This window comes from Vanacampus margaritifer, chromosome 9 (assembly GCF_051991255.1).
Source record: "Vanacampus margaritifer isolate UIUO_Vmar chromosome 9, RoL_Vmar_1.0, whole genome shotgun sequence".
Taxonomy (NCBI): domain Eukaryota; kingdom Metazoa; phylum Chordata; class Actinopteri; order Syngnathiformes; family Syngnathidae; genus Vanacampus; species Vanacampus margaritifer.
The window spans coordinates 21,908,693-21,936,516 of record NC_135440.1 but is presented as its reverse complement, the minus strand read 5'-3'; the positions used below and the strand labels follow the sequence as shown (position 1 = coordinate 21,936,516).

The window sequence follows — 27,824 nt, the reverse complement described above, 5'->3', positions numbered from 1 at the left end:
GAGAGAGAGCTTGCCATCCGGTTTATGGTGTGCGAACAGAAAAAAAAAAAAAAAGAAAAGAAAAAGAGCACTACAATGGTTTGCGCCATCGAGCCAATGCACCTCGGCGTCATTTGAAGCACACAAATAAATTGAAGAAGAAAAAAACGACGGCAAAAGAGAAGCGTTCAATGAGCAAGCTGCTTCGAATATGGACTGCACCATAAAGGTAAGCAAAGTGCTGGTTTGCTGTCGCGGACTTTCCACGCGCGCGACTGCGAAGGCTTCTTCCACCCACACCGCGAGTGAGAGAGTCCCCTGCACTCTTTCCTTCTTGTACAAAATTTCCTCTTCCTTCCCGTTCGTGGTTGTATGTCGGCGCTAGAAAAACTACAACTTAACCACCGCATCTTTTTCTTGACGCTCTCCATGAAAAGGGACATTAATTATAGCGTGCGCAAAAAAAGACACACATTTTCCTGTATTATTCTTTTTTTTCGCGAGGGTATACATTTCATTATAACTTTTATTGTTGTTTATATTACGCCAACTCAATCGAATCAGGCCAAGCACGGACGCTACGCTTGGACTTTTTCTTTTCTTCCTTTTTTTTTTTTTTTTTTGAAGAGGTGCAAGCGCTATTTGGAGAGGGGCGTCCATGTTGCGCAAAAAGGAGCGGCAGGTGTCCCTCAAGGCACCATGGATGAGCAAAACCGGTATTTTTTCCTCTTTATCAGGCTATTTGATTACGTCAGGTAAATTTTTGACTGAAATGTGAAATTAATAACAGAACTAACATGTACGATTTTTACATCGAAAACAACGAAACGCGCTTGAACATTTTAAAATCCGGTTTTGTTTTTCATTTATTTCTAAGTGCAAAGCGCTTTTTGTCTTTTTTTTTTTTTTAAAGGGCCTCTGCAGATTGAGGAAGTCATATTTGATATTTTCAAATTAAAGGCGTGCCTCGCCTGATGCCATAAATGTGACAAATGTTATTAAATTAACGAATTTGACAATAGAATAACCATGTTTGAATTCTAAAATAGGTCTACGTGTCAAGAAAAAAAATGTCACGTGCACATTTTTTCGCACACAATGGCCTGCACAAAGTTTTCTCCCGTGTCGATTGTGTGTGTGCGTGTGTGTTCGTGGGGTTTATTTTAGGTCTAATTTATAGCTGCAAACGGGAGCGCTCGTCAGGTGTCGTTATCTCAACTCTGCAGGCTTCCTGTCTCAAACCTCAGACTTTCCGCACACATTTCCGGCTGCCTGGACCATAGAGAGAGTTTAAAACATAAAAAAAAAAAATAAAGTACAAAAAGAAGCAAAAAAAAAGTACAAGTTCTTCAGCAAAATAAAAAGCTTGGTTGACTACTGCAGAGAGGTTTCGGCAGAGGTGAGAAAAAAAACACAGAGTTTGCAAAATCAGCTCAAGTCAACTTTTACTTCTGCTTTTTTTTTTGGGGCCTCAGACATGATCACAACCTTTGCACAACTTTATCAGAGGACTCACACTGCTTGCATAAATAATAATAATAATCATCATCACCTCATCTGGAAATAGTTATACTTAAAAACACAAAATGATGTGGATTAGTTTCAAATAATATTGGGCAAGTGAAAGGCTTCTTAAATACGAACAGCCACGAATTTTGTACATGTAATCTGTCTTTCGATTTTATTCTTGAAATTTCAAACAAAAATATAGAAACATAAATTGTTTTATCATGTTGCTGAAAATCGCATGTTCACATTTTGCAAAACAGTCTTAATTCATTCTTATGAACTGTTCATAAATAATTACATATTTCAGTTTAAAAAAAAAATCGTACAACTATGTCATTGTGATACTGTTTCACATTTATGCTTCACCCACAAATGCAAATGAATCTGGTACAGTAAAGTTTTACAGTTACTAGTTACTGTTAAACACTGTTTTACAACAGTTAACTGTACTGTTGTGCAATTGGTTACAAATAAAAAGTTACAAATAAAAATGAATTGTTTGACAATGACAACTGCTTATTTGTTGTAAAATCATGACTGTTTTCAAATGGTCTGGATTTCGAGTGATTAAAAAAAAATCTTAAATTGTCTTTTCAAAAGCATTTGTCTTTATTTTGGGGGGGGGCTACAAGTATGGCATTATTCTCATAATATCATCATTCAGGTGAATATGACTTTTTGATATTACTAACATCCTTATTTGGGCAATGTTTCAAATTTGTGCATCACAAAAAAATAAATTCTTACTGGTACAATTTTGTTATTCTATTACAATTTCGTTAATTTCTGTTACATTTTTTGTCGCATCAATTGCATCATAGGAAGAAAAATGTATATTTGTCATACAATTACGAATTTTCTCTTGTAACGTTTCAACTTCTTGTGAAAACATCTTTTTGTACAAATCAAGGTTATTTTTGTCAAACCTAACGAAATACCTACAACTATTTTTTTTTTTTAACAAATCGTTTTTTTAAACGAACAAACAATATTTTACGTTTACAAAACGAACTAAAACTAATTGCAGCAAAAATGCTGGAAGAAGGAACAATTTTCTGGGAGTTGTAGTCCTTTTGTGTGTGTCTAACGGCAGCCTGTTGCTAGGCCACAGCTGTGCTTAAAGGGACGGTGTGAAATATTTTTCTACTTAAATCTTTATTCATTTAAAAAAAACAACAACGAATAATTTCAATAATATGAAAAAAATGTTCAATCAAATAAGCTTTAAAAAAAACAAAAACAAACTGTAGGTCTAGTTATCACAAATTACATAAATCGTTACAGGAAGCTGACATGTTTCGCCATCTCTCTGCTACCCGAAGGAGATAAACTTAGCCAACATAGTAATTGGTGGTATAGGTTTGCGAAGTGCGGTCTCTCTGAGGCACCATAGTGAGCTTGCTTCAAACTTAGGTCGTTGCATTCTATTAGTTCGCCACTAGATGGCAAACATTTCGATACACTCTCTCTTTAATACTTTTTAACAGGAATTCAGGCCCCCAAATCCACTTTGGAAGTCGGCAACTTGGCAAACAAAGGATGAAGCATCCTTTGGACACTAGCGATTTTAAAGCAATATTATGCATTGCACTTAAATTAAATTAAATTAAAACTAACAGAATATGAAGAAGCAAAAATCCCAAACTATTCTAAACGTGGTTGAGCGAGCCATTTGTATTTCAAGTATACCACTGAAAATAAGATTGAGAATTTGGCCTTTAGCGTTTTGGCCTCTGCTAAAGGTTTGGGCAAGACATGATGCAATGCCAAGCTGCTGACTTGTGTGGGAAGTTGCTTTCTTACAACAACACACAAGGCTTGCTGTCGATTTTCGGGGCTCAAAAAAAGCAGCGCCTGCTTCGCTCTGTCTCAAAGAGGCCGTTGCATTAGTTGGTGGTTTGTGCTGCATCGCTTGTGGTTAGCGAGAGAGTGATGAGAGGCTGACGATCGAAAAATAACAACTGCTGTCTCCACTCTTGAGGATTAGTTGCCTCGCAGGCCGTTTGGTGCCAGTTTCAGGCCACCGTTTCACTTCTGCAGGCTAAAATTTGTCTGAAGTCGTCACTTGAATAGAGAGAGAGCATGTCAAGTCTGCATTGCTCCATGCAATTTTTTTTTAACTTAATTTAGCAGCTACTGTACATGAAAACTCAACAGTTGGTCAGGAAATTATATTATTACAATAGTTCACTAGTGATAAAATGGTGCTTTAGATTTTAAAACACAAGATCACAGCTGATGACATTTAATAGTTTACAAAAAAAACTAGGCTGTGCTAATCCTGTTTTTGTTTCCAACCAAATCATTCATTTGCCAATATACATCGATAACAATGCCCAGAGATGTGCGTTCAATAAAAAAAAAAAAAAAGCACCTCGTCTTCACTTGTAGACGTAAAAAGCAGGACAGCAAATTATATTGAATATGCTTCAACAATAATTATGTGCTTATTTCCTATTCTTCTGTCAAATTTACACCGTCTCAAAGTAATGTGTGCCACCATCTAGTGGTTTGTAGTAGAATTACACTCCAAACAGGAGATGGTATTGACCAAAATAGTTATTAACTATACAAAAAAAAAATCCTTAAAATACCAGGACCTCAAATTCTGAACTCGCAATGGAGGTTGTTTTTACTCTAATAAACATACAGGGAGAAAACGGCATACTTACTTTGTGATATGTCCGTACAATTGCATCTTGATTCTAACTTTTTCTCTTTCATCTTAATTGACTTATTTTGACTTTCAAATAGCTCATCTCACACTTTTGCTCTTGGAGATGTAACTACCACATTGCATACCAATGCTTGACACATTGGCGCAAGCTAGCTAGCTAAGTAGCTAGCTAACCAACTAAAATAAAATACCACTTATCTACCATTGCAACAACTTAATTCACTAATAATGATTGAAACCACATTTCTTGGCCTTGACCATGTTCCGGTTGTTTACAAACAATATATTTGACATCTAATCGGAGCAATACATAGTTCTATGGCAAATTCACCCTCGTTCTTAACAAAGAGTGTCCAGCCATGGACCAATATACATCCCAACGGGTGGTGGTGCTTTCACCAGCTATCTCTCAAACTAACAGCCTAGGCTAATTGCTAACACATCCCTTCACATTTGAGCCGTGAAAATATAGCTGCTGAAGTTAAAGCCTCCGGTTGCGGGGCTTTCCATGCCGCAACGAGAGGTGCTAGCCACCAGCTATCTTGCGAGCTAACAGGCTAATTGCCAACACATCCCCACGCGTTTGAGCAGTGACAATAAATCCCCTTAAAGCAGGGGTGTGCAAACGGTCTGGGGGCCATTTGCGGCCTGCCATCTGTTTTTCATTGACCCGCGGCATATATATATGGTCAAAGAGTATGGAGTATATATATAGAGTAGCATGCAGGGCCCTTGACCACCCCAAAATCTTGAAAAACACAAAACTATTTGCCTTATCCACCCCACCCCCACCCTTAAAAAAACAAAAACTAGAAAATATAAAAAAATATTCTAATGACTTGCTTGACTGATTTTAGCGTGTTTGATAAGTTAAAGTTGAAATATTTTAAAGTGGCCCTTTCATTCTTGCATTGTTATGTATGTGGCCCTCAAATGAAACATTTTGGACACCCCTGCTGCATGGAATATATCCCACCAGGTCACTGCGGTGCCCCAACAAGAGGTGCTAGCCACCAGCTAGCTCGCAAGCTAACAGGCTAATATATATATAGAGATATTAAATAACGGATATGGAATAAGGTGCTCAACCTTCTTATTCAGTGGGGGAGGAATGACTCCAAAGGGCGTGATTTAGCCACACCTAAAAAATAAATAAATACTATTTACTGTATTTAGAAATAAATCTCTGAATACACCTGACAGGGTCTTTTTAACGTTCTAGTCTGCCCTGCACAATATCTCCTCTTCCATACAAGACAAATTTGTGACTTGGTGTTCCCAAGAAGAGAAAGTGGTCACAACAGACGTGCAAAACAACAACAACAATAACAACAACAACAACAACAACCGTTTGCCTGTCCGATGACCTTGCCTCTCCCCTACCATCGCCACCGCCACCGCCCTTGACCACGGGGGTGTTTTGCAGATTTCAAATGACCCACATCTTTTAAACTTCCTCTCCGTGGGCCCGTGCCAAAAGGTTCTGCCGCACATGGCGGCCGGGTTTCCTGTCGGCCGCTGCAAAAGCCCGCTGCTGACGTACGAGGCCCAGAAGACAATGCTCGGCTCCTCTAAACAAACACACTTCTCAGGCTCGGGACGTCGTCGTAGTTGTTGTTGTGGTCACGGCGCAGGCGCATTAACGAAGTGTGCCATCCTTAAGCTTGGGCAGAAACGCTAAAGGGACTTAAATCTCCGTGAGACCGTTTGAACATTGTTTGTTAGCATTAAGCTAAACTTGGTTCTTCCTTGGTAGACGCCACCCACCCTTGTCAGAACTGGTGGCGTAATTCAAGCGTAACGCTGCTAACAAACCAACAAATTAACCACTGGGCATTATTCAAATGGCAACCAAAACAATTATTAAAGTAACCAGGAAGTGTGTTAAAATAGCCGCTGACCCAGTGGCCGTGTTGCACAGGAAGCGCTGTCTGTGGTGAGTGAGGACCAGCCCATGTACGAGCCGCCCTACACCGCCACCATGCACATGAAGGCAGAGATGACGTCGCCGGGCGCATTCAAGCAGAGCCCCGAGCACGCTGAGCCCGACTGGCCGGCCGCCGGCGCGACCACGCAGAAGAGGAGCGAGCACGTCAACGGAACCAAGTGAGTCAAGGCGGGCCACGGGGGAATCAAACAGGGAGGGAGAGGGGGGCTTTGTCACAGTCCAGGGTTTTTCCATTGACTGAAATATTCCTTGGTCCCGTTCCAAATGCATCGCTGTTCCGGGAATTTTTTTTCTTCCAAATTTGAAATATGTTTCATTGAAATATCTGAAATCATCTGAAATAATTCATTTGAATTAAAATAAAAAATACTAAGGAAAATTGACCCTGATTTTATTTACTTTAAAAAAAAATTATATTCTAAAATAGATGCTCAATGAATCAATTTTTTAAAGCAGTTTACATTTGCTATATATACACTGTAATTATTTTGAGAATATTATTTTATTAATACGTAATAGGGATAAGCATTTGACTATCATTGAGTAGGGAACATTTATGGTCAATGAATTCCTTTTAAATTGCTACTCATCCACTCTAATTAATTAATGACAGTTAATTAATAATTTAAATTATTTATTTAAAAAGATTAATATTATTGTTTAATTTTAATAGTTATTAATGCTAGGGATAAGAATTTGAGTATGATCCACTCTGGGCAAAATAATTATTATATATATATATTTATATATATATTTTTTCCATTCAATTCTTATTTGTAAATATATTTTAATAAATGTATTTAATGTTACATTTAGATACGTTTGTTTTCTTCAATGGCGATAACTTGCAACAAAAAATTAAGAACTTGAGGCAAAATAACAGTTCTTTGATAGCAAACTCATTGATTCAACAGCGCCTCTACTGGTTGCAGCTAAGAACTGCAACTCCAGTTTGCCTCAATGTTGTTGTGTCTTTCGACGTATCCCGTCAGGGGTCGCCACTCGTGTAATTTTCGTTGTATATGTATTTGAATTAATTTTTCTTTCTTCTATTGTACTCTGCTGTCTGTCTGGCATTACAAATGAGAATCTGCTCTCAATTGGCTTACCTGGATGAATAAAGGTTAGATAAAATCAATAAATTTGTTAAACAATTTTACGGCTTCGCACAACTGGCACTTGTTACAATTTGTGAAACAACTATTTGCTTCCTAGTAAACACAGACAGACGTATTTTACATGTTTCCTAATGTAATTAATGGGTAATATTTAAAGTAATCTATGGTCCGTGGGCCATATAAGGCCCACAAAAGCATTTGATTTGGCCCCAGAGAGAGAGAAAAAAAAAAGTAATTTAGCATACCCCCGCTGCTAAAACGTCATTACAGTGTCCCTCAATGTGTTGTAGCCACGAGTCCCCAGTGGACTGCAGCGTCACAAAGAGATCCCGGCACATGAGCAACGACGGTGTCCCGATGGCGTACCAGCCCTCGTACCCGGAGCCCCGCGTCAGCCCACCCAACGTCACGCCACACAGCATTACCACCACCGAAGAGAAGCGGGTGATCGTACCGGCAGGTGAGCAAATCGCCTGCACAGTTACTTTCCAAGACTCGGACCCAGACCAACCGCAGATATGAAAAGTCTGCACAAACCCTTTTCAGGTTTTGCTGTGTTAAAAAAAAACAGAAACACACAAAGGTGGTTTAGTTAATATTAGTTCAGATTTTCATCATTTTTTAACATACCAAAAACATTTTTCTTTAGATTTGTTGAATTTTTGCTGGACACATTTGAGTTGATATCTTTCCAATTTAGTGTGAAAATACAAATGTTCTGGGAACACTAGAGAATTTTATCTACTTTGCTTTACTTATTTGAAAGTCAATTTATACCCAATTACACGTTTGAGGTTACTGGGACCACTTGAGCTCATTCAGAAACGTTGTCATGAATTGGACCTGAACAGATGGTGCCAAGGTGATTGACGGTGAGCATTTCGATGAGTCAGTCGGACTTTTCCTCATTCAAATCACTGAGGAACCTGATGAGACTCGCGATTGTGTCATTAAACGTGGATATTGCTTCACAGCGGTGTGCGTCTTAACAATTGGGAACGACTAACGCAGCACACTGTTACGGGCAGAATAAAGTCCGCTCATTGTTTTGCTGCTGGAAATGACTCACCCCTTCCTTCAATGACACATTTTGTACTGGACATGACCATTTTAATTAAGATATTAAATGTGAGTCCAATTTTAGTCATATAATTAAATTAATTTGCAAACATGTACATTAATCATGTTTTGTGTGTTAGTTTTTTTGTCTTACGTGTATAATTAACAGACTAAGACTCCTGTAGCTGCCACACTGCTAGCTATTCTTCCATTAATCTTAAAGTGAAAGTCAAACCTGAAACATTTCTTGACAATAATATATTATATGTGACCTCACTAGTCTAAATATGACATTTTGATTAATATTACATTTGTGGAATATGACTTATGAAGCGAAATCTAGCCGTTTTTATCCATCTTAGGGGGGCGGCCATTTTGCCACTTGCTGTTGACTGAAGGTGACATTCATGCGCAAGTCTGTGCGTGCTGTCGAGTCGCGCCGGGAGTGACGTCATGCGGCCTTCGGAGGACCCGGCTTTGTGAATTTGGACATTTTAGGGCTCAGGCATTGACCAATCACAGCTCAGCTGTTTTTTTTTTTAAGCTGCGCTGTGATTGGTTGTTGCCCGAGCCCTACACAACATTGTCATCTTCAGTCGACAGCAAGTGGCAAATTGGCCGCCCCCTAAGATGGATAAAAATGTTGCTGCTTAACTCATATTCCACTAAGGCAATATTAAACAGGCTGCCATATTTAAAACTAGTGGGGCTGCATGGAACATATTCTTGTCCCCTAAAAAAAATTGGATTGACTTTCCCTTTAAAAGTCAAATTTTTTTCCATTCGTTTACAACAGGCATTTAAGATCATTTTTGAGGCCACTTTGTTAATAAGATCGGTCATTCCCTAAATATGAGCACTTGGCAACATGGGCTTATCTACACTTGACTATCATCCAGATCCCGAGGTGTGGACCCAGGACCATGTGCGCCAGTGGTTGGACTGGGCCATCAAAGAGTACGTCCTGGAGGAAGTGGACGTCATGCTCTTCCAAGCGCTGGACGGCAAGGCCCTGTGCAAGTTGACCAAAGAGGACATGATGCACCTCACGTCCGCCTACAACGCTGACATCCTGCTCTCGCACCTCAATTACCTCCGGCAGAGTAAGGCCACGCCCTTCCTCCCTCGGGCTATTTTTAAGTTGGACTCCCAAATAAATAAATAATAAAATGGATATTGTTAAGATTGGTTGAAGACAAGAGTGCACCGTGTTATGCTTCAGTTGCTTCAATGTTTTATATTTGTTGACTACATTTGTATCAGACTGAACAAAACAGACAGTTTTGGCTTTTCCTGCAGGTAGTCCAACTTTCTCGTACTCTACGACTGCATCCACCAACACGCCACCGCCGCCGCCGCCGCCACCACCGCCGCCGCAGCCTCGACTTCAGGTTAAAGCTGGTGAGGCTTAACTTTATTTAATTTTCCATTAACTCATTCAAAAATTCATTTGAACTATTTCTATTAGTTTAACATTTTGTTAACAAGAGCAAATCAACCTAGAAAAAAACAAATATTGTACATTTAGAACAGATGTAAAAATGTATGATTAATCGTGAGTTAACTATTGAAGTCATGCGATTAATTACGATAAAAAATTAGTAGCGTCAGGCTATTAAAATCATAATTAATTGCATGACTTTACGAGTCCCCAACTGAATGCCCAGGTACCAAATGCACTTGCAACTTGTCACTCCTGTTACGTCTCGCCAATATAGATTAGAACTGCATTTCAAAATAAGTCTTCATTCATGACTATTATACAGGACCGCTTTTGTTACCCAAATCAAAGTCACACCCTGAACTAGTGTTAATTTCGTTAATGACTAACACAAATATTTTTGTCAACACACATTTTTCACCGCACGAAAACTAGACTAGACTAAAGCCCTCATTCATTAACAATAACTGGGACTAAATCAGTATGCATTTTCGTCATCTGAACTGGACTAAATTCTATGGACATTTTACTTCACAAACAAAGATGAGACAAAAATTATGATTTTGTAAAATCCTATCTATGCTTATCTGTCACTGTCACACATAGTGACCCCCCTTTCAAATCTGCAGTTAGCAAGTGCAACATGCACAAACGCATGGGACGGACAGGAGGTGGAGTCACGTGAAAGGTTAATAAATAAAATTTAAAAAAGTCAATTATAGTTATAATGCAACATTAATCCAACAGCTATAACATTCCAACAATAATGTTAATCCGGCCGCTACCTAATGATGGCTAATTTACTAGCTCGTAGCATGGAGCCATAGTAACTGCTTGTTGATATACAGTACTGTAATTGTGTAAGTGAAGTTGTGCATTCAAAAGATATATATATATAAATATATATATATATATATAAAAATAAAAATAAAGTGAAATAGATTTAGATCCAAAATGTTCAACATTATCTGCTGACAAAAAATATATACAGGGTTAAAATGATTGTCCTGATTAAAACGTTGACAGTTTCTATTAACTAAAACTAGACAAATGCAATTATGTTTTCTTGGACTAAAATACTAGATTTATAATCGACTAAAAAAAACCGAGATGAGGTTGACTAACTGATAAAAACGTGTGATTGAAACTGTACTAAAAGAGACTAAAATTAACACTACCCTGAACAAACGATACCCTTTAGAGGTTCTACTGTATTGCCCAACCACGACTCCTCATCTCAACTGTCACATCCATTCTCACTTTAACCTCCAAATTCTCATCTTATCGCAAACAAACAAGAAAGCGGGGACAAGCTCTGCTTCAAGAAACAATGTGCCGAGAGTTCAGAGCCGCGTTGCATAGTTTCATGAGTCTAACGAGGTTCCTTGGCACAACACTGGCCTCAACTGATGAATCCCAAACTCAACAGGCCGTTTCAGGCAGGAAGCAGCTGCAATGGCACAGGAAGTAGGGGGGGGGGGGGTTGCAATGGGGGGTATAGGTCGCACTGCTGGGACACAACTCACAATCTGGTGAAGACAGAGTTAGGCCTAAACAAAAGAAAGCTCACCCAAGAAACTACGGGGTCATCTCCAGACCTTTGCTGACTTCTTATCGCCTCGCTCGCCCATTTTACGGACTTCCTTCCCGCCCAAGCTTCAATGGTCACTTCAAAAGATTTTTGCTGATGCTTTGCAACTACTCGCCTCGTCCGTCATACTCATCAGCCTCATTGTCTTGTTCTGCCCAGAAAGCAGTTTTGAGGAGATTGGCCGCAGGAACAGCTGGACTACAAACAGCATGACGGTAGTGCCCAAAAGTAAGAAACGACAACCAAGTCTCATGTCTGAACATGATCTATTTCAATAGGTCAACACTTCTGCCATATTCCTTCTCGGTAGGTTCCACCATGGAGCACCAACACAGCAGAGTGACAGAACCGGTATCAAGAATCGGTCAAGGTGTGATTAATCAAAAATACGCTTAAAAAAAAAATAAATAAAAAATTCAAAGGAACGCATAAAAAAAAAAAGTGTAGCTAATGCTAATGTAGCCATGATGGTATCTAGCCGAAAAATGGACACCACAACAATGGTAGCAAACTGAAGTTGTTCCAACTTTAAAACTATTTTTCCCTTGCAAGAAATAAGATAATTATGGTTACCATTGTAAAACGTTTAATAATACTAGAGGCTTGTTAAAATGAGCATTATTATTATATATAGCAAGTATTGAGAGTCTATTATAAAACTAAAATAAAGTAACACTGCTCACCATGTGAAAATGACAGATGTATTAAAAGTCGTGTATATTTTACAATTTTGGTTTTGTTTAACTTTTGCAGTAATTGTGCTTTTATGCTTTAAAAAAAAAATACAAATAGATTGAGAACATTTTGTTTTACAACCCAGATTGTTCCACAAACTGACAACTTGAGTTAAAATACATCTTTCTTTCTATATTTAGGTTAACAAGAGGATGGAAATTTAGAAAAAAAATATTTAATTGTACATTTAGAACAGATACAAAGTTTGCGATTAATCGTGAGTTAACTATTGAAGTAATGCGATTTGTTACGATTAAAAAATGTAATCGACTAACATCCCCAAGTCAATAACATGTAGTAAATAAGTAATCGTTTCCTTGCAAGGAGAATATTACTGACCCACAGTTGTTGCCATGACAACCCCTATTTAAGTGTCATAGTATACTCTTGTGTTGGTTCTTGAAGACAAAATGAAAACAAATCCATCATGATTAAAAATGATGACCTGCCACATTGCATTTACATTTCAACATTGTGATTTCTAAAAGTTTTCCTCCTTCAATGTGCTGTTCTTACTCTTTACAGACCCCTATCAGACATTAGGGCCCATAAGCAGCCGGCTAGCAAACCCAGGTAAGGAGACTATCGCAGAATAAGTGGAACAAAAGCGGGTGACACAAATGAGGCCTTGGCACTGTCTGTGTTGGCAACATAAAAAACACACACAAGTGAGAGCCTGGCATTAAAGTGATGGGCGGTCTGTGACCGTTTGCCTTGCTGTTTTCCTCACAGAAGGCCAAGTTGTCCGCTCGTCCAAGAAGCGAACAGGCAGGCAAAGTTCGTACAAGCTGCCTGACCTCAGCGCCCAAAGGCCTGTGGGTAGGTTTTTTCCAAAATATGCCACCTTACTCCCAGCCACACAGTGAAAAGGTCCCATTTTGTTTACTCCAAGTCGGTGTTGAAAATGTCAATTATGTCCTTATTCATTTTGGACTTTATTTTAGTGATCCTCCAAAATGCATTTTGAAATGCATTGCTGTATGTGTATCTATGATCAAAAATAGGGCGAGTGTTTTGCAATTATTATTTTTTGACTGACTTGCAAAAATGTAGTATTCAGCAAAAGTTTTACAAGTTAGTGCAAGTCAAAAATAGGCTCCGAAAACCTGAAACTGAAGCTGCATGCAGCGATGAGCGAACCTTCTCACCCCGTCCCCTTTTTTCATGGCGAACCCTTAAAATGATGATCAAATCTTGACAGCATCACCGCCAAAATTTAGCGGTAAAAAAAATGTCTATATGAAACTAAAATGGCCGACTTCCTCTTCAATATTGGGCATAGTTTAGGAGACCACCAATTTCCTTTCCATTAGTGAAACTGGTGTCACGGGCTGATTTTTTTATGTTTTATTTGTATGAATGGACAAATTGACCCTTCAAAACAAAATGTCCGACTTCGGTAACATTTAGTGCACGAGTCCTTCAGACATTTTAATGCTTCCTGTTATGATAGATAGGTTGGATGTCCGCCCAATTTCATGTCCAACAGTGAAATTGGCGAGGCTGGCAAATTCCTTTCGAGCTTTATATACTGAGTCAGGTTCGACCTCTATACAATACATATGGTTGAAATCACTTGCCCAACAAAAAGGCTCTTCACTTGTCTGAAGAACAGCAATTCCAAGAAGGCCTGGTCGGAATGATCTTTTTCAACACTTTCCAAATTGATGCCCAATGTTTGTGCAAAAGCTCTGATTGATGACTGACTGATGGTTTGCTTTTCTCCCATAGTCAGCTCTCTGGTCTTCATGTTTGCTTAACAGCAAATGCAATTTTTACAGGTGAAGTCCAAAGCCAAAAACAAGCACTATCAAAGCAGTTTAAGCAATTCATCAAAAAATAAAAATAAAAAAATCTGTATTTGATCAACTACAAACACCCGAGTCACATGTTCCAATACTTTGGCTCACTTGAAAAGTGGATGGCTTCAAACAAAAGTTTTTTTGCCCTGCGTTGTTAAACACATTTAGATGTAAATCAATAAAAGCTGAAATTCTGAACTTTTGTCTCATATTCTTTTGATCTGAAAGTTAAAGTTAAAAGTACCGCATTGTCACAGCCACCTAAGTGGGGCGAAATTCGTTCTCCGCATTTGAACCATCCCCTGAGAGAGCGGTGAGCAGCAGCAGGCGCCGCGCCCGGGAATCATTTGGTGATCTAAAACCCCCAATTCCAACCCTTAATGCTGAGTGTCAAGCAGGGTGGCAATGGGTCCCGTTTTTATAGTCTTTGGTATGACCCGGCCGGGGATTGAACACACAACCTCCCAGTCTCAGGGCGGACACTACCACTGATCTGGTCTAAAACCCAAATGTCAGCAGTATACAGCAAAAAAAACAAAATAATTGAGCTTCTCCAATACAGTTGGAGGTGACTGTACATCAAACTTTTATATATTTTTTAAAGATAGCTTAATAAATGCAACAAATATTACAGTGCTCACTGGACTGGCATAAAATAATATAATGGCAAAATGTGGGCCAAGTAAGCACTAATTGCATGCCTTAAACAGGAAAATAAAATTAAAATTAAAAAAATCCCCCCAAAATATGGCTTAGAGATTTCATACATTTGGATATGTAAAATACACAGTAGAGAGATACCGATAATTAGTAGCGAAGTAGGTCGATGACCAATATTCATTTTCCATGAAAGGGAAACAAATATCGGCGTAAGAAAATAATAATAATAATAATAATTCAATTTCTCAACTTTAATTTATTGAACAACTTTTCAGATTTACAAAATGTTCTTTTTTTTTTTATTCTTTAATTATAAAATATACATTTGTTTTAAAATTCTAACAAAAAGTTGAGGGAGTTCCGAAGGGTCATCAGCGCCTCTTGAAATGAAATAAATAGCTCTGCATTAATTTTTACAGTAAACAACGTTTTCCAAAATTTTGAAATATCTGAAATGTAATTTTTTTACTCATTAGAATTTCAAACAATCACAAAAGGTGCAGATCGTTTCCAGAGTCCGAGCAAAGCTCCCTGATCTTTTATCGGCCGTCAATTTTTTAAACGCCATTCAAAATGCCAAATATCGGCCCGGTCCATAATCAGTCTATCCCAATTACACAGCTTGATACTGACACACAAACTACCTCTGAACAGGTTCAGGCCAAATCCAGCTGTGGCAGTTCCTGCTGGAGCTGCTTTCAGACAGCAACAACGCCAGCATCATCACCTGGGAAGGCACCAACGGCGAGTTCAAGATGACCGACCCCGACGAGGTGGCCAAGCGCTGGGGCGAGCGCAAGAGCAAGCCCAACATGAACTACGACAAGCTGAGCCGCGCCCTGCGCTACTACTACGACAAGAACATCATGACCAAAGTGCACGGCAAGCGCTACGCCTACAAGTTCGACTTCCAGGGCATCTCGCAGACGCACCAGAGCCACCAGGCGGCCGACGGCGGCGGCGGCATGGTTAAGTACCAGACGGAGATGTCCTATGTGCAGCCTTATCACAGCCACCAGCCCAAAATGAACTTCATGACTGGCCACCCGCCGCCCATGCCTGTCTCGCCCGGGAACTTTTTCGGCCCGCCGTCCACATACTGGAACTCGCCCAGCAGCCCTATCTACCCCGGGGCGGCCATGAACAGACATCCTGCCACCCATTCTCACCTGAGCTCATATTACTGAGCACTCCCAAATGGGGAAGATGATTTTTTTTGTCAAAAGGGCATTATAAAGAAGGTTGGACGGACACAAGAGACAAACGGAGCCTTGTATAATCTTCCCGGGATATTATGAATATACTGATGACACGCTGTATTTACTGTATTCTGTTATGGAACTAAGTTTCTCTGCCCTTATATATAGTGGATATAAAAAGTCTACACACCCATTCAAATGACAGTTTTTTCTGATAAAAAAAATAAAATTATACCAAGATCATTTATTTCAAAACTTTTTCCATCATTGAGACTTGTAACATGTACAACGACATTGTTTTTCTTCTTCTTCTTTTTTTTTTTAAAAACGTAAGCAAAAACGAACTACTGATAAAATGTCTCATAACTGGTAGATAGAACGAACCTGGCACCATTTCAAGTGCTTCCAATTAAGACCAAATGCATTTTTAGCTGTTCTAGTAGGCTTTTCCTCACATTTGTCATTCTTTCTAACAAAGAAAATGAAGGCTTTGTGCCAACATTGACTGCAAGGTTGAACTTTTTTGGCCATTACCACCAAAAGAACATCATACCTTTAGTGAAGCATAGTAGTGGGAATCATACTTTGGAGCTGTTTTTCCTCTCCAAGAACTGGGGTCTTAGACAAGATGGAAGGAATTATAAACAGTTCAGACCCGCCTTCTGCTACAAAGCACGAGAGGAAACAAGTATTAGAACAGCTGAACTTTTGGAATTTATCAGATGTACTTTAAATTGTGGCAACTGAGCACTGACTCCCATTTAATATTAGCTGCAATGTGTCTGGTTAATACTTAACACAATCACTTCCCAGTTAGAAGAGGGTGTGCACACTTATGCAAGTGCATTATATCTTCTTCTTTTTTGCAGTCACAATAGTATTAAAAGCTTAGAAATTATTTCTTGGTTTAATTTTTTTCCTAAATATTACAAAAGTCTGGCATTTGAACAGGGGTGTGTATACTTTCTATATCCACTGCAAGTGCCTTGTTTGATAGTTTTGTCAGCGAAAAAAAGCTGACTTCAAAGATATTTGTAAAAGAAACTGTACAGAATATTCCGTCATGTAGCAACGCGACATTTACTCATGTTAATAAATGTTCCTTGTAGCTAACAACAGGACTCTTGTGGTTGAGACGTTGGGCTTTATTCGTCAAACTCAAAGGTATCTTCAAAAGTTCGCCGAGGTTCGTTGACCTCCTCCACCACAGCGGAGCCCTTCTTCACCATCTCCTCATCCTCCCATTCCCAGTCCACCACCTTACCCATCACTTGTGGCTTTGTCGTCTTCTGTGTCAGCATCGGTGCTGTGGCGGGCGTCTTCATCTCGGATAGTTTGACGGCTTTCACTTTAGGTTCTGGATAAAGCGCATGAACATCACAATTTCATTTATTGTGTACACCAGCCATGATGAAAATCCATCCCACTGCACGTGTTTTAAAAATGTTTAAAGCGGAAGTCAACCCCCCCAAAAAATGTCTTAACAATATGTTCAATTCAGCTTCTCTAAATATGGTATTCTGGTTAAGCAGCAAAAGTTTTTATCAAGATCAGTAGGCGACCATTTTGCCACTTGCTGTCGAGTGAAAATGACACAGCTGCTCAGGTCTCAGGTAACAACCAATCACAGCTCGGCTTCAGAAAACCGGTGAGCTGTGATTGCTCGTTGCCTGAGCCCTGAGTAAGTGTGATGTCATCTTCAGTCGACAAAGAGTGGCAAAATGGCCGCCCCCTAAGATGGACAAAAACAGGTCGATTGTGCTTCATAACGCACATTCTACAAATGTAATATTAATCAGAATGTCATGTTTAGACTAGTGAGGTCACCTATAACATTGTCAAGAAATATTTATGGTTGACTTCTCCTTTAAAGAGGTTTGCATTTCTTATGGGAATGTTTGATACCTTCAACGACTTGATGATCTTCCACGACGTCTTCCTCCATAACAGCGGTGCCTTTCACCTGCTCTCCCACCTCTACCCACTCCACTCCCCTGCCGCCATACGGCCATTTCAGCTCTGTTTTATCCGTGTCCACAATCAGTTCGAGCCACGGTGTGGTCATGCTTTGACTGGCCTCGGTGGTGGTCGTCACTAAGGAAGCTGCCGCTGTGGTGGTGGTGGTGGTGAACAATCGCTTCCTCTTGTGGTTTTTGAAGAGTTGCCCTCTTGGCTGCACTTTCCACCCTCTGCTGGTGGAAACTTCGCTCACTGGAAAATAAAAAGAAATTCAAAAGTGTTATCATGCTATTGTTATTAATAACAGTAGAATGAGATATGTCAACTATATATATATATATATATATATATATATATATATATATATATATATATATATATATATATATATATATATATATATATATATATATATATATATATATATATATATATATATATATATATAATTTCTCACAAGCAGCAGCAGCAGAGCCACAGTTGGATTCACAGCAGGCACACACCCAGTCCCAGCCATGTAGCTCCTCCCATCTTGTGGGGAGGGGGGGGGGGAAGAAAAGCAAAAAGGTTGTACTTTAGTAGTAGTATGCAATACAATATTCCAATTCCTTTTTTACTGAATTACAATTTTTAGAATCAAATTATGACTACTTTTTCATATAATGTAAGCAATTAAAATTTCCTGACTTCTTGCATAAAAGCTGGATTTTTTTTATTTTTATGAAATTGACAACATACAAATTTATTCTCATAAAATTACAAATCTTGTAAATTTAGGGGTTTTTTTGTGCCATTTTGTGTTACATTACAATTCCTTTTTATTTTCATTGTGCCCCCTATAATCTTAGTATAATGGTAAAAAAAAGAAAAAGAAATAAGCAGACCTTCCCATGTTTTTGTCGTAGTTACAGGACTTTGCCGTCGGAGTAGGAACATCACTTTCTGCCGACATGGTGCAGTGCATGTAGAGCTGCTGGAAATGAATTAGAAATTCACTGTTGGGCAAATAGTTTATTCTGGAACAAAATGTAACTCACGTGGTCCGTCATTCCTCGGAAGAAGAAAGCATCCACGGAGAATCGGACAATGTTGTTCTTGTACGGGATGAATCTGGAGCGACTGTATTTGCTTTCAATCATGCACCTTCATCAGTGGAGATTGTTAAAAAGCACACAACCATTTCCGTTTTACAAAATCAGAGAGTTTTAACTCATTCACTTCCAGCCATTTTTACTGACACAACCATTCGTTCCCGACTATTTTACTGGATTTTGACCGATTCTGCAAGGCCTACAGAATATTGTGTTCTATTGCTATAAAAACATGGAACCTACCAAAAGAAAGATTAGAGTCTCTTCTTAAAAGTATATTTGGATCCGTTTCCGTTTTGCAGCAATTAGCATTAGAACTTAGCTAAGTTTCATCATTATTCACAAATTTGTTGAAAACACTGGGGGAAAAAAAGCTTTTTTTCAACATGGTCCTGGTTGATCTCTTATACTCTGCTGCCACCTGCTGGCCATTTTATGTAATGAATACCATTGCCTTCAGCAACCTCTGGAAGCCTTCTGTATGCACTAGCATTAAAAAAAAACAACAACAACATTTAAAAACGTATTAATACGTTCTTGAGACCATGGCAATATTTAAAATGGAACGTTTTTATACGTTTTGGGGAACAAATTAGTTAAATGTTTTTGTTTTTTACCCAAAGTCCTTCACAATGGGAAATTGAGGCGTGGAGGTGTGCGACTTATTGGGTGTAGCATAACATGAGTGGACGTAAAGCCTCATGTCTTGGGGCATGGATGGACCCTCGGCCTCGAAGTACATGCGCTCGCCGAGAATGTACTGATCCGACGGAGCAAGCCTTTCCCACTGAGCTGCCAATTATAACACAAGGAAATTCATCTTTAAATTGAGCCCACTTTCAGTTCACACAGAAGTATTTTTTTTCTTCTATTTATGCTGATTCTTGAAATTCATAGAAAAGATGCAAAGTGGATTATTTCCTCAAAGTTTACCGTTCCGTGGCGTCAGGATGAAATTGGCTCTGTTCCTCATTGGTTTGAAGATGTGACGCATGTGCATCTTTGGAAGGTAGCCGACTTTGTAGGAATATTGATACCTATGAAGACAGAGAAAGTCAGTATTTGCGCAGCACATGATGTCATTGAATCCGACCCGTGGTGTGGAAATCACCTGGTGTAATTGCAAACAACAGGCATCACAAAGGGAGCCGTTCTCCTTATGGGCCCTTGGTTCATCCCTGGGTTGTAATGGAGTGTGTTTGAATAGGTCATCTGTCCATTAATCATCTACACAAAAATAAATGATAAATACAAAGAAACGTATATAAAAAAAAGCTTTAAGTACTTCTTCTGCAGAACTGTGTTTTATTTTTATGTCATGCCTTGAAATATTGTGTGGAAGCGAGTTAGATGTCGCACCCATGCAAGTAAAAAAAGAAATGGTGGATCTTAGATGGGTCTTCTTACCCAGGATTACACCTGTCATGGTCACCTATGATTTACAATCTATACATAGGCCTATAGAAAATAACAGATCAATTCAATACAAAAGTAAATGAATGATTTCTTCACAAGAAAAGTTTTTTATTAAAATTTGGGACAAAAAAAAAGGTTGTGTTAATTTTTTTTATCTTAGGGCACAGTGAATCTAAGACGTGGTTTCTGCTTTCTTTCTTTCCTCATTTTTAAACAAAAAATCCCACATTGTTTTTTTCACCAGTGTATCTAATTAAGTGGGCGGTGAGCGTGTTGTGTCGGAGACCCTCAATACTGAACATTGATGACGTCATGGGAACATAATTAATTCATGCAATCCGTTACCAATCACAAATATCAAATTTGATTTAGTTGTTGGCCCGATACATCCATATAGTGAACGTTAAAATGACCTAATCGAACTTAAAACAGCAAAAACAATAAGTTAACATTTCTGGCCTCGACGCCATTTTGTTAACATGTTGCCAGGTGACTTGTCACCAGCTAATTGTGATTTGTGCTTATCTTCATCTTAGCTATAAAATGCGGCTACAATTTGATAAAAGTATGTCATACCTCAAAAGCCCATTTATAGGCCTACACAATGTGACAAACTTTGGACAAAATAAATGAGTGTACAATAATTAACGGCGCCCCCAAATCATAAACCAGGCTAGCTCACCTGTTTCTTGGTTCCACACTGGTCGAGTCCATTTAGAAAATAAACGTAATTCTTCGACGATTTTTTGGATTGACATGTTCCGAGTTTGAGTTCATAATTTATCTCCCCGCCGCCCAAGATACTCTTGGGCACCCGGACGAGCATTTTCTCCATTTTGCACGATGTCCTCACGGAGCCATCACCCGACAAGCCCTGCGGCCTCCACCCAGGCCGCACCGGGAGCAGGCGCTCTCGGACGGGCCTAGGTAGAGGCTCCAGGCCGCTGCCTTTGGCCGGATACAAATGGACCTTCTCTAGCGGCGGCAGACTGGAGTGGACGAACACCGGCAGTTTGAGGTAAGCCCGCGGTAAAGTCAGCCTTGGTCTTCGGAAATTGTTAGTCGTGTTACGGTTTGTTCGTGTTAAAGCGGGGAATGGAGGGAAGGCACTCTGTAATGGGGGCTTGTCTCCTTTGTAGGAGGCAAGCAGCGACAAAAAGGTAAGAAATGGGAAATAAAGCATATCGACGAGGGCACCTAACAGCTCTGAAAATGTTGTAAATTAGTTTACCTCTTGCATGAACTGATACAGCTTGTTGGTGTCCGTCAAATTAAACGCAATGCGAAGCTGAATGGCGCCACCCTGTGGTTATTTAATATATAACAGCTTGGTGCCTCCAATGGAAATTTTAAACCAAATTTGTGAGTAAGTAAAATTGTATATACATATATATTTTATTATCGAAACCATCGTTTAATTGTGTAGACTGTACTAGGTAACAATTCACTAACAATATTAGGCTTATTTTGATTCCACTCTCATTTATGTATATATTTTTTTTACACATCTTTAATAATATAACAATAATACCTGCCAAATAATTTTTAATCGTTTTTCTGCCACCAGCCAGCTATAAAATCCTTAAAATACCTGTCATGTGATCTTTTACTGCATAATTCGTTGTTTTATTATTTCATTTTATTTTTTTAAAAAACTGCAACATTAAAACTTATAAATAAATAAAATAAAGCTAATAAAAAAAAACACAACAACCTTTGTGGCAACCCTTATTTATACACATGGCATATGAATCAATTAAAAGTGTAAACATGCTTCTTCAAATAAACATCACCATGCACACTCAATTGTGGTCCATATTAGAATTACAGTATACACATGAAGTTGCACATTCTTTTGCACTAACATTGTCCTCAGGGTCTCAACAAGCTCATCTTCTTTTGGGGGCGTTGTGTTGCTCAGGACGCGCCAGGAGTGACCCCCAAAAGAGGGAGGGGAGCCAGAAGGTCACCGAGAAGCTGAAGAGGGGAAAAAAAGGAGGACAAGGGAGTCAGCAAGGGCCACACCTCGGCCCAGAGATTGCAGGAAGTGGGCAGCCTTCTGTAGGCAGGAGGAGAAGCCATTTTGTTGGCGTACTGCTGCAGGAAGAAGACCGTTTTAGATGCTCATGCCTTAAAATACACCTTAAACTTCACTGTTGGTGATATATTTACATTTACAGTTATTTACTGTATATTTGATCATTTATACTTACTTGAGTTGTAAGCAAGAGTGTTGAGTTTCTCCAAGCTTTTATTCATTATTTCTCATCCATGTCTTACCATCGTTCCACTTGTTTTGTTTTTAACTCTGTGGAATAATTATTATTGAATCTATCAGTGAATAATTTCTTGATTATAATGACTTTTGTGCCTTGGTGCAAGTATCACCCATGCATCTTCTAGTCCACTTGATGATTAACACTTTTTAATCAACAGGACCCTTAATAAACACAGGCACGTGGACGTGACCCACTTCCTGCACAGCCCCCCCACTCACTCGACACGCGCCCCTTTGGAGGTGTGAGCAGCTCGTGTGCAATTAACATATGTGAGGAAAAAAAAGGGGGGGGGGGCGAAGGCGTCAAGCATCCGGATAAACGGCGTCAATTTCAAACGCTTCAAAGTGTGACTGAAACACCTCCAAGAGAGAACCAAACACAAGCGACAATAATTTATTGGACTATCTTTTGAAAGTCTAGTTTAAAATCTATACTATATCTAATCAAATAATTGAACTGGGGTTTTAAAAATGTGACCACATAATTACAACCAAAGCCTAAAAGTGTTTTACGCGCACCAAAAATATATAATACAATGAAATTATAACTTAGACTGCTAATATTGTAGCAACATTTGAGGGTGGATCGCGAGTTGGGTAGTTTCCGACTGTCTGGGCGGGCCATGAAGGCATCACAGAACGTTGTTGGAAGAAGCTATATAGAAAACTGTACAAAAGCGTTCATTAATGTCTAGACTTTTTAATGCTTGCATTTGTGACCCTGAAACGGTTGAAAGACAAACATGCACAAATATGATATCTAGTGTGCAATTTCCCACCAGAGACTTTTGAAAACATTTCTTCCACGAGTTTATGCGTTCATGAAGGGTTTATATCCAATTATTTTAATCTAAAAGGCTACATCTATAGGATACTCATGTTTTTTTTTTCAATTTAGATTAGATTTATATGCTACATTTATGTCTGGTGTATATGTGACCTACGATATAAAACAATGTCAAGATACAACATGCTGATACGCGTAACATTTCTCCCTATAATAATGTTTATTGCCTTCGCATGCGAATGAGCCCGGCGCGGCGTGGATTGACGCGTGCGCGTCATATGGATTCAAGTGTGATCCATTCGCACCTCCCACGGCGAGAAGCGTCTGCTGGTCACTATCCCACTGTCACACCTTGCGGGTTGGCGTCGCTCTCCCACAATTGCGGGTCCACTTCAAAAGGTTTCGCACGCACGCGTGGATATTTTGGCGCGCCAGCACGGGGCACGCATGCATAAGGATGGCACGCGTGGTTTTTTGCAGGTGCGAATGCAAACGTCTTCATGTTAAGTGGCCCCGCACGCACGCGCCAAGAGACAAATGCAACGGCGTCTTGTTGCAGTTCATTAATTATTATTCGTTAGTGTATTTATTTATATATAGCGTAATGTATTGCTCTTGCCTGTGACTATAGCATACAAACCAGGCAGATTGTTGGTCGTCAAAATGAGACGTCATCACATTTTGAAATCAAAATAATCCTCACAAACCAAATTACAATTGATCCTAAATCCAATGTTTTTCCGTGAGCGTTCCTTTCACGAAGTTGACCGCCATTTTGACTTTCGGAATGGTCAATTCTGTCATTCTCAAATGTTTTGTTCTATTCTATGTGGACAAATTGCTCATTACAATCAAATGTAAACATACAGTGTATAGACAACTTCGCAAAGCGCGCACACTAAATAAACACAAAATAGCTGAGTTGCCTAATTGCCTGTGGATCTTTGTTTCTCTAAGTTTCTTATCTATTAATACATCCACCATAAAAGAAGATGTATTGTACTAAACGCTGAGATAATTAGATGGAGCTCAGTAGTACAATATACAATTTAAAAACTCGTGTCTGAGACAACATGACACCCATGGAGAATTGATTTGCCTAGGTGGCTTGTGATTGGCTGTTGCGGAAGTGGGCGTGGCTAGAGCAGACAGGGAGGATATAAAATAAGCAGCCCGCGTGTCGGCATTCTTTTTCTGACAACTTCTGAATCGCAGAGGAAGCCGACAATTCGAAGAAGATTGAACCATGAAGCTCATGCAGGAAGCAGAGGATGCAAACCGCGATAAAAAGGTAAAGATGTACTTGAAACACAGTATTTTTTTTCATACACGGCTACAAAGTATAAATCTAGTTTTGAAACAATTTCACATGTTAATCAATATGGAAGATTTAACTACTTCTTCTTTTTATTTAAATACGCATTTCAGCTTGTAAAATCTCAAGTCGAAAAGCGTCGACGTGAGAGAATGAACTACAGTCTGGAGCGTTTGAGGAGCATGTTGATGCAGGAGCCACAACAGCAGCAGCAGCAGGTAAAACATTTTTTTTAAAATGTTTTAGCTCAAATGAGTCATATTGAGGATAGCACGGTGACCTAGTGGTTAGCACGTCTACCTCACTGTTCTGGGTTCAAATCTCGTTTCAGGCCTTTCTTCCTGTGTGGAGTTTGCATGTTCTCCGTGCTCTTTCATGGGCTAAAAACATGCACGTTCGCGTCATTCCTCCCCAAAAAAATGGCCGCGGGTGACCTAGTGATTGGCACATCTGCCTCACAGTCACAAGGTTCTGGGTTCAAATCTCACATCTGTTTTCTACAGGTGCTCCCAAAAACATTCATGTTGAATGAAGACTCTAGTAGTAAAATTTCCTGTAAATAACTGGCAAAAAAGCACTTGCCAGCTAATTACTGTAAAAATCTATTACTGTAAAAAAAATAATATATATATATTTTTTTCTGTATATTAAAATGGACAGATACTCTAACTAAGGGTCAAAATTTGGGCTATATTTTATAAAACAACCCAAAACTGGGTCAAACTGACCCAAGCAGACAATCTGACACAACTTTCTGGGTTGTTTTACACCATATGGTCCAATATTGACCCAAAGTTGGAGTATCTGTCCATTTTTTAACCCACATTGGTTATTTTTGACCCAACTGTTTTTAGAGTGAAAACGTAAGCCTGATCATAAATTAATAATAAATGTTCATGCATGTGTCGCTCTAGGGTGCAGCCCAGCGCCGTGTGGAGAAGACCGAAATACTGGAGCACACGGTCCTGTTCCTCAACAACAACAAAACAACAAGTGGCCCACAACCGCAGCAACACTCCTTCCAAGACGGCTTCCACACCTGCCTACAAAAGGCCGCCCACTTCCTGGGGCCCGAGGGCAAAAGCCTGTGGCTCGCTCTGGACGCCTCCTTCATCCAACGTTCCTCCTCATCTTCCTCCTCCTCCTCTTCCTCCATCCTCCACGTGCTGAGGCACAAGTCCAAGCACAACAGGCGAGCGGCGGCTCAGCCCCCCAGAACCCCCGCGCAAGGCCAAAACTGTCTGGGAACGTGCATGGAGAGCCCCCCGGCAGAGGGCCCATCGCTGGGCCAGAGCGTGTGGAGGCCGTGGCCCTAAATAATGAACTTTGACCAGCCCCCCCCTTCCCCCATGTATACATTATCTGTCAAGTTGATGGTGTAAATAGTTTGAAGACGTCGTTTGTACGCTGCTGTGTATATATGTGAACCCCTCGACCCATTCTAGTGCCGTTTGGGATGGGAGCTGGATGCTGGTGCCCACCATGTGTCTACTTCAGAGGTGAGTTGTCACACACGCGCAGAAGAATACGAACAGGGGTGCGGATCGTAACCAAGTGTCCTTCCTGTCTCGTTTTCCAGCTGCTTTAAAGTATGAGGGGCTCCACCCTCACGTCCATGAGTCATGAACAACCTCTGTGATCCCACCTCATGATAATATATAACTTGTATATTTTGCACACTAACTTATTGTCCATGTCTCCCTATGGTGAGCCTCTATTGTTTGTTTTTTGTTTTTTCCTCCACAAATAAACACATTCCATTCAAATGCCACATGGGATTTGTTTGTACTTCCTGGAGTGTGACTTGACCCGACAGAGACCTGAAAACAGTTCATGTTTTTTAATTGGAAATAAACCAAGGAGATATTGTATGAGCACTTTCATCCATAATAGCAGGGGTGTGCAAACTTGTGCTCAAGGACTTGATTTTTAAAACGCGGCAGATGGGCAAGGTCATTCGTAGAATACTTTTGTCAATACACTGTAAAAAAAGTCTACACATCCCTGTTCAAATGCCAGTTTGAAAATGAGATCAAAAATTACAACTTTTTTTCACCATTAATGTGACCTATAACCTGTAGAACTGAAGGTGGGGGGGGGGGGGACCAAGTCAGAAACTAAAACTAAAAAACAATAAAGAGCCTCCCCAAATAAAGTTGAGATGTTCGAATAGGCTTTTCTATTTTCTATTTCTATTTTCAATAGGAGAACCCTGAAAATTTTATGCTAAGACTGCGATTTAAAACTGTTCATACTTCTGTCCCATCTTCATCAAGTTCCAGCTGATGAAAAACAGCCCTAAATCAGGACACTGCCACCAACTTGCAAAGAAATTTGGAACATGTTAAAAATTTGATGGTGGCAAAAAAAAAAAAAAACTGTTTGCGAACGTCTTTGCCACCTATTGCAACGTCGAACGAACCCGGATGAAAAACATTCGCTGCCTGCCTTTGCAATCCTTTGCCGCTCAGTGAGAAGGCTGTTAATTCGTCCTCTTTAGCACCAACTAGCCCCCCCTTGCACGCTCCCCACTATCCCAACTGAAGGGACACAAGGGGTCCTTGCACCTCCTCCAAATGGTCCCTTTGAGGTTGAGTGATCATTCTTGTAAAGAGTATACTGAAAGTGACATTTGAGTCAAAAGTATCTTAATTAATAAATAAATAAATAATCACAAACAAATATCGCATTAATCATATATTAACGCAGATTAATCACACTATTTATTTTGACCACAGATGATCCTTCAGCTGGCATCTGATGGTAAAAGTAGCACAGGTTGTGTTTGAGCAATAAACATAACTATACATTAAAGTAAGGCATTTAATAAATGTTTGCGGATATGACATTCAGAATATTTGTTCACGTCACACTATTGGGGCCAAGAGGAGGATGAGCGTGTGCAGTGGATACATTTTTTTGAAGTCGTCTTCATCCCATTAAATGTGGAAAAAAAATAAGACATAACAGGTGCTCTTTAAATTTGGCAGGCAACAAATGCTGATAAAAAGTCATTTTAATTATTAACTGCTGCTTGTTATGAAATCAGATGAGTTCACTGCCACCTGGTAATCTAAAAAAAATATAAAAAATATAAAATCTAAGTCAGATCACTCGTGTCTCAAGGTCTCAAGGAAGGCACCACTGAATTTAATTTACCACACTGTGTTGGCTAATGAGCAAAGTACACTAATAAGCTTCAAGACAGACAAACATAGCCTACCCGTGGTGGTGGGATTGGGGGGGGGGGGGGGGGTATG

The 27,824-nt window shown here is 39.6% G+C and overlaps 3 protein-coding genes across 6 annotated transcripts; 2 read left to right on the top strand and 1 right to left on the bottom strand.

Moving 5' to 3' along the window:
• Positions 1-42: 42 nt before the first annotated feature.
• Positions 43-16,870, top strand: fli1rs (Fli-1 proto-oncogene, ETS transcription factor-related sequence). 3 transcript variants are annotated; one of them, XM_077576529.1, is made up of 9 exons: positions 44-208; positions 6,087-6,271; positions 7,522-7,691; positions 9,190-9,393; positions 9,590-9,691; positions 11,482-11,550; positions 11,633-11,692; positions 12,583-12,630; positions 15,174-16,870. In XM_077576529.1, the coding sequence occupies exons 1-9, from the start codon at positions 191-193 to the stop codon at positions 15,704-15,706; spliced, it is 1,389 nt and encodes a 462-aa protein (XP_077432655.1). In that variant the 5' UTR covers positions 44-190; the 3' UTR covers positions 15,707-16,870. The 3 variants fall into 3 exon arrangements, with proteins under 3 accessions (XP_077432657.1, XP_077432655.1, XP_077432656.1); XM_077576530.1 differs by lacking the exon at positions 44-208 and adding an exon at positions 380-695; XM_077576531.1 differs by lacking the exon at positions 11,633-11,692 and having other exon boundaries at positions 43-208.
• Positions 16,843-21,477, bottom strand: zp3d.2 (zona pellucida glycoprotein 3d tandem duplicate 2). Of its 2 annotated transcripts, none has more exons than XM_077576526.1 (9): positions 20,867-21,477; positions 19,880-19,995; positions 19,702-19,805; positions 19,386-19,560; positions 18,715-18,820; positions 18,562-18,650; positions 18,135-18,208; positions 17,624-17,929; positions 16,843-17,075 (listed from the first exon to the last, which is right to left on the bottom strand). In XM_077576526.1, the coding sequence occupies exons 1-9, from the start codon at positions 21,365-21,367 to the stop codon at positions 16,864-16,866; spliced, it is 1,683 nt and encodes a 560-aa protein (XP_077432652.1). In that variant the 5' UTR covers positions 21,368-21,477; the 3' UTR covers positions 16,843-16,863. The 2 variants fall into 2 exon arrangements, with proteins under 2 accessions (XP_077432652.1, XP_077432653.1); XM_077576527.1 differs by having other exon boundaries at positions 18,562-18,647.
• Positions 21,478-24,416: 2,939 nt separating this feature from the next.
• On the top strand, positions 24,417-26,335 carry LOC144058155 (transcription factor HES-7.1-like). Its single transcript, XM_077576444.1, has 4 exons — positions 24,417-24,540; positions 24,678-24,782; positions 25,479-26,063; positions 26,144-26,335. The coding sequence occupies exons 1-3, from the start codon at positions 24,496-24,498 to the stop codon at positions 25,878-25,880; spliced, it is 552 nt and encodes a 183-aa protein (XP_077432570.1). The 5' UTR covers positions 24,417-24,495; the 3' UTR covers positions 25,881-26,063; positions 26,144-26,335.
• The last annotated feature ends 1,489 nt before the right edge of the window (positions 26,336-27,824 follow it).

Bases quoted from the DNA above. Each gene is read 5' to 3' on its own strand.
- zp3d.2 (XM_077576526.1), bottom strand. From the start codon at position 21,367: ATGCTTTATTTCCCATTTCTTACCTTTTTGTCGCTGCTTGCCTCCTAC. The intron at 19,996-20,866 runs GTGAGCTAGCCT...ATTTTTGTGTAG, and splicing joins AGTGTGGAACCAAGAAACAG to ATGATTAATGGACAGATGAC. The intron at 17,930-18,134 runs GTGAGAAATTAT...TTTATTTTCCAG, and splicing joins TGGCTCTGCTGCTGCTGCTT to TGAGCGAAGTTTCCACCAGC.
- fli1rs (XM_077576529.1), top strand. The intron at 9,394-9,589 runs GTAAGGCCACGC...CTTTTCCTGCAG, and splicing joins CCTCAATTACCTCCGGCAGA to GTAGTCCAACTTTCTCGTAC. The intron at 12,631-15,173 runs GTAAGGAGACTA...ACCTCTGAACAG, and splicing joins CAGCCGGCTAGCAAACCCAG to GTTCAGGCCAAATCCAGCTG.
- LOC144058155 (XM_077576444.1), top strand. From the start codon at position 24,496: ATGAAGCTCATGCAGGAAGCAGAGGATGCAAACCGCGATAAAAAG. The intron at 24,541-24,677 runs GTAAAGATGTAC...TACGCATTTCAG, and splicing joins ATGCAAACCGCGATAAAAAG to CTTGTAAAATCTCAAGTCGA. The intron at 24,783-25,478 runs GTAAAACATTTT...GTGTCGCTCTAG, and splicing joins CACAACAGCAGCAGCAGCAG to GGTGCAGCCCAGCGCCGTGT.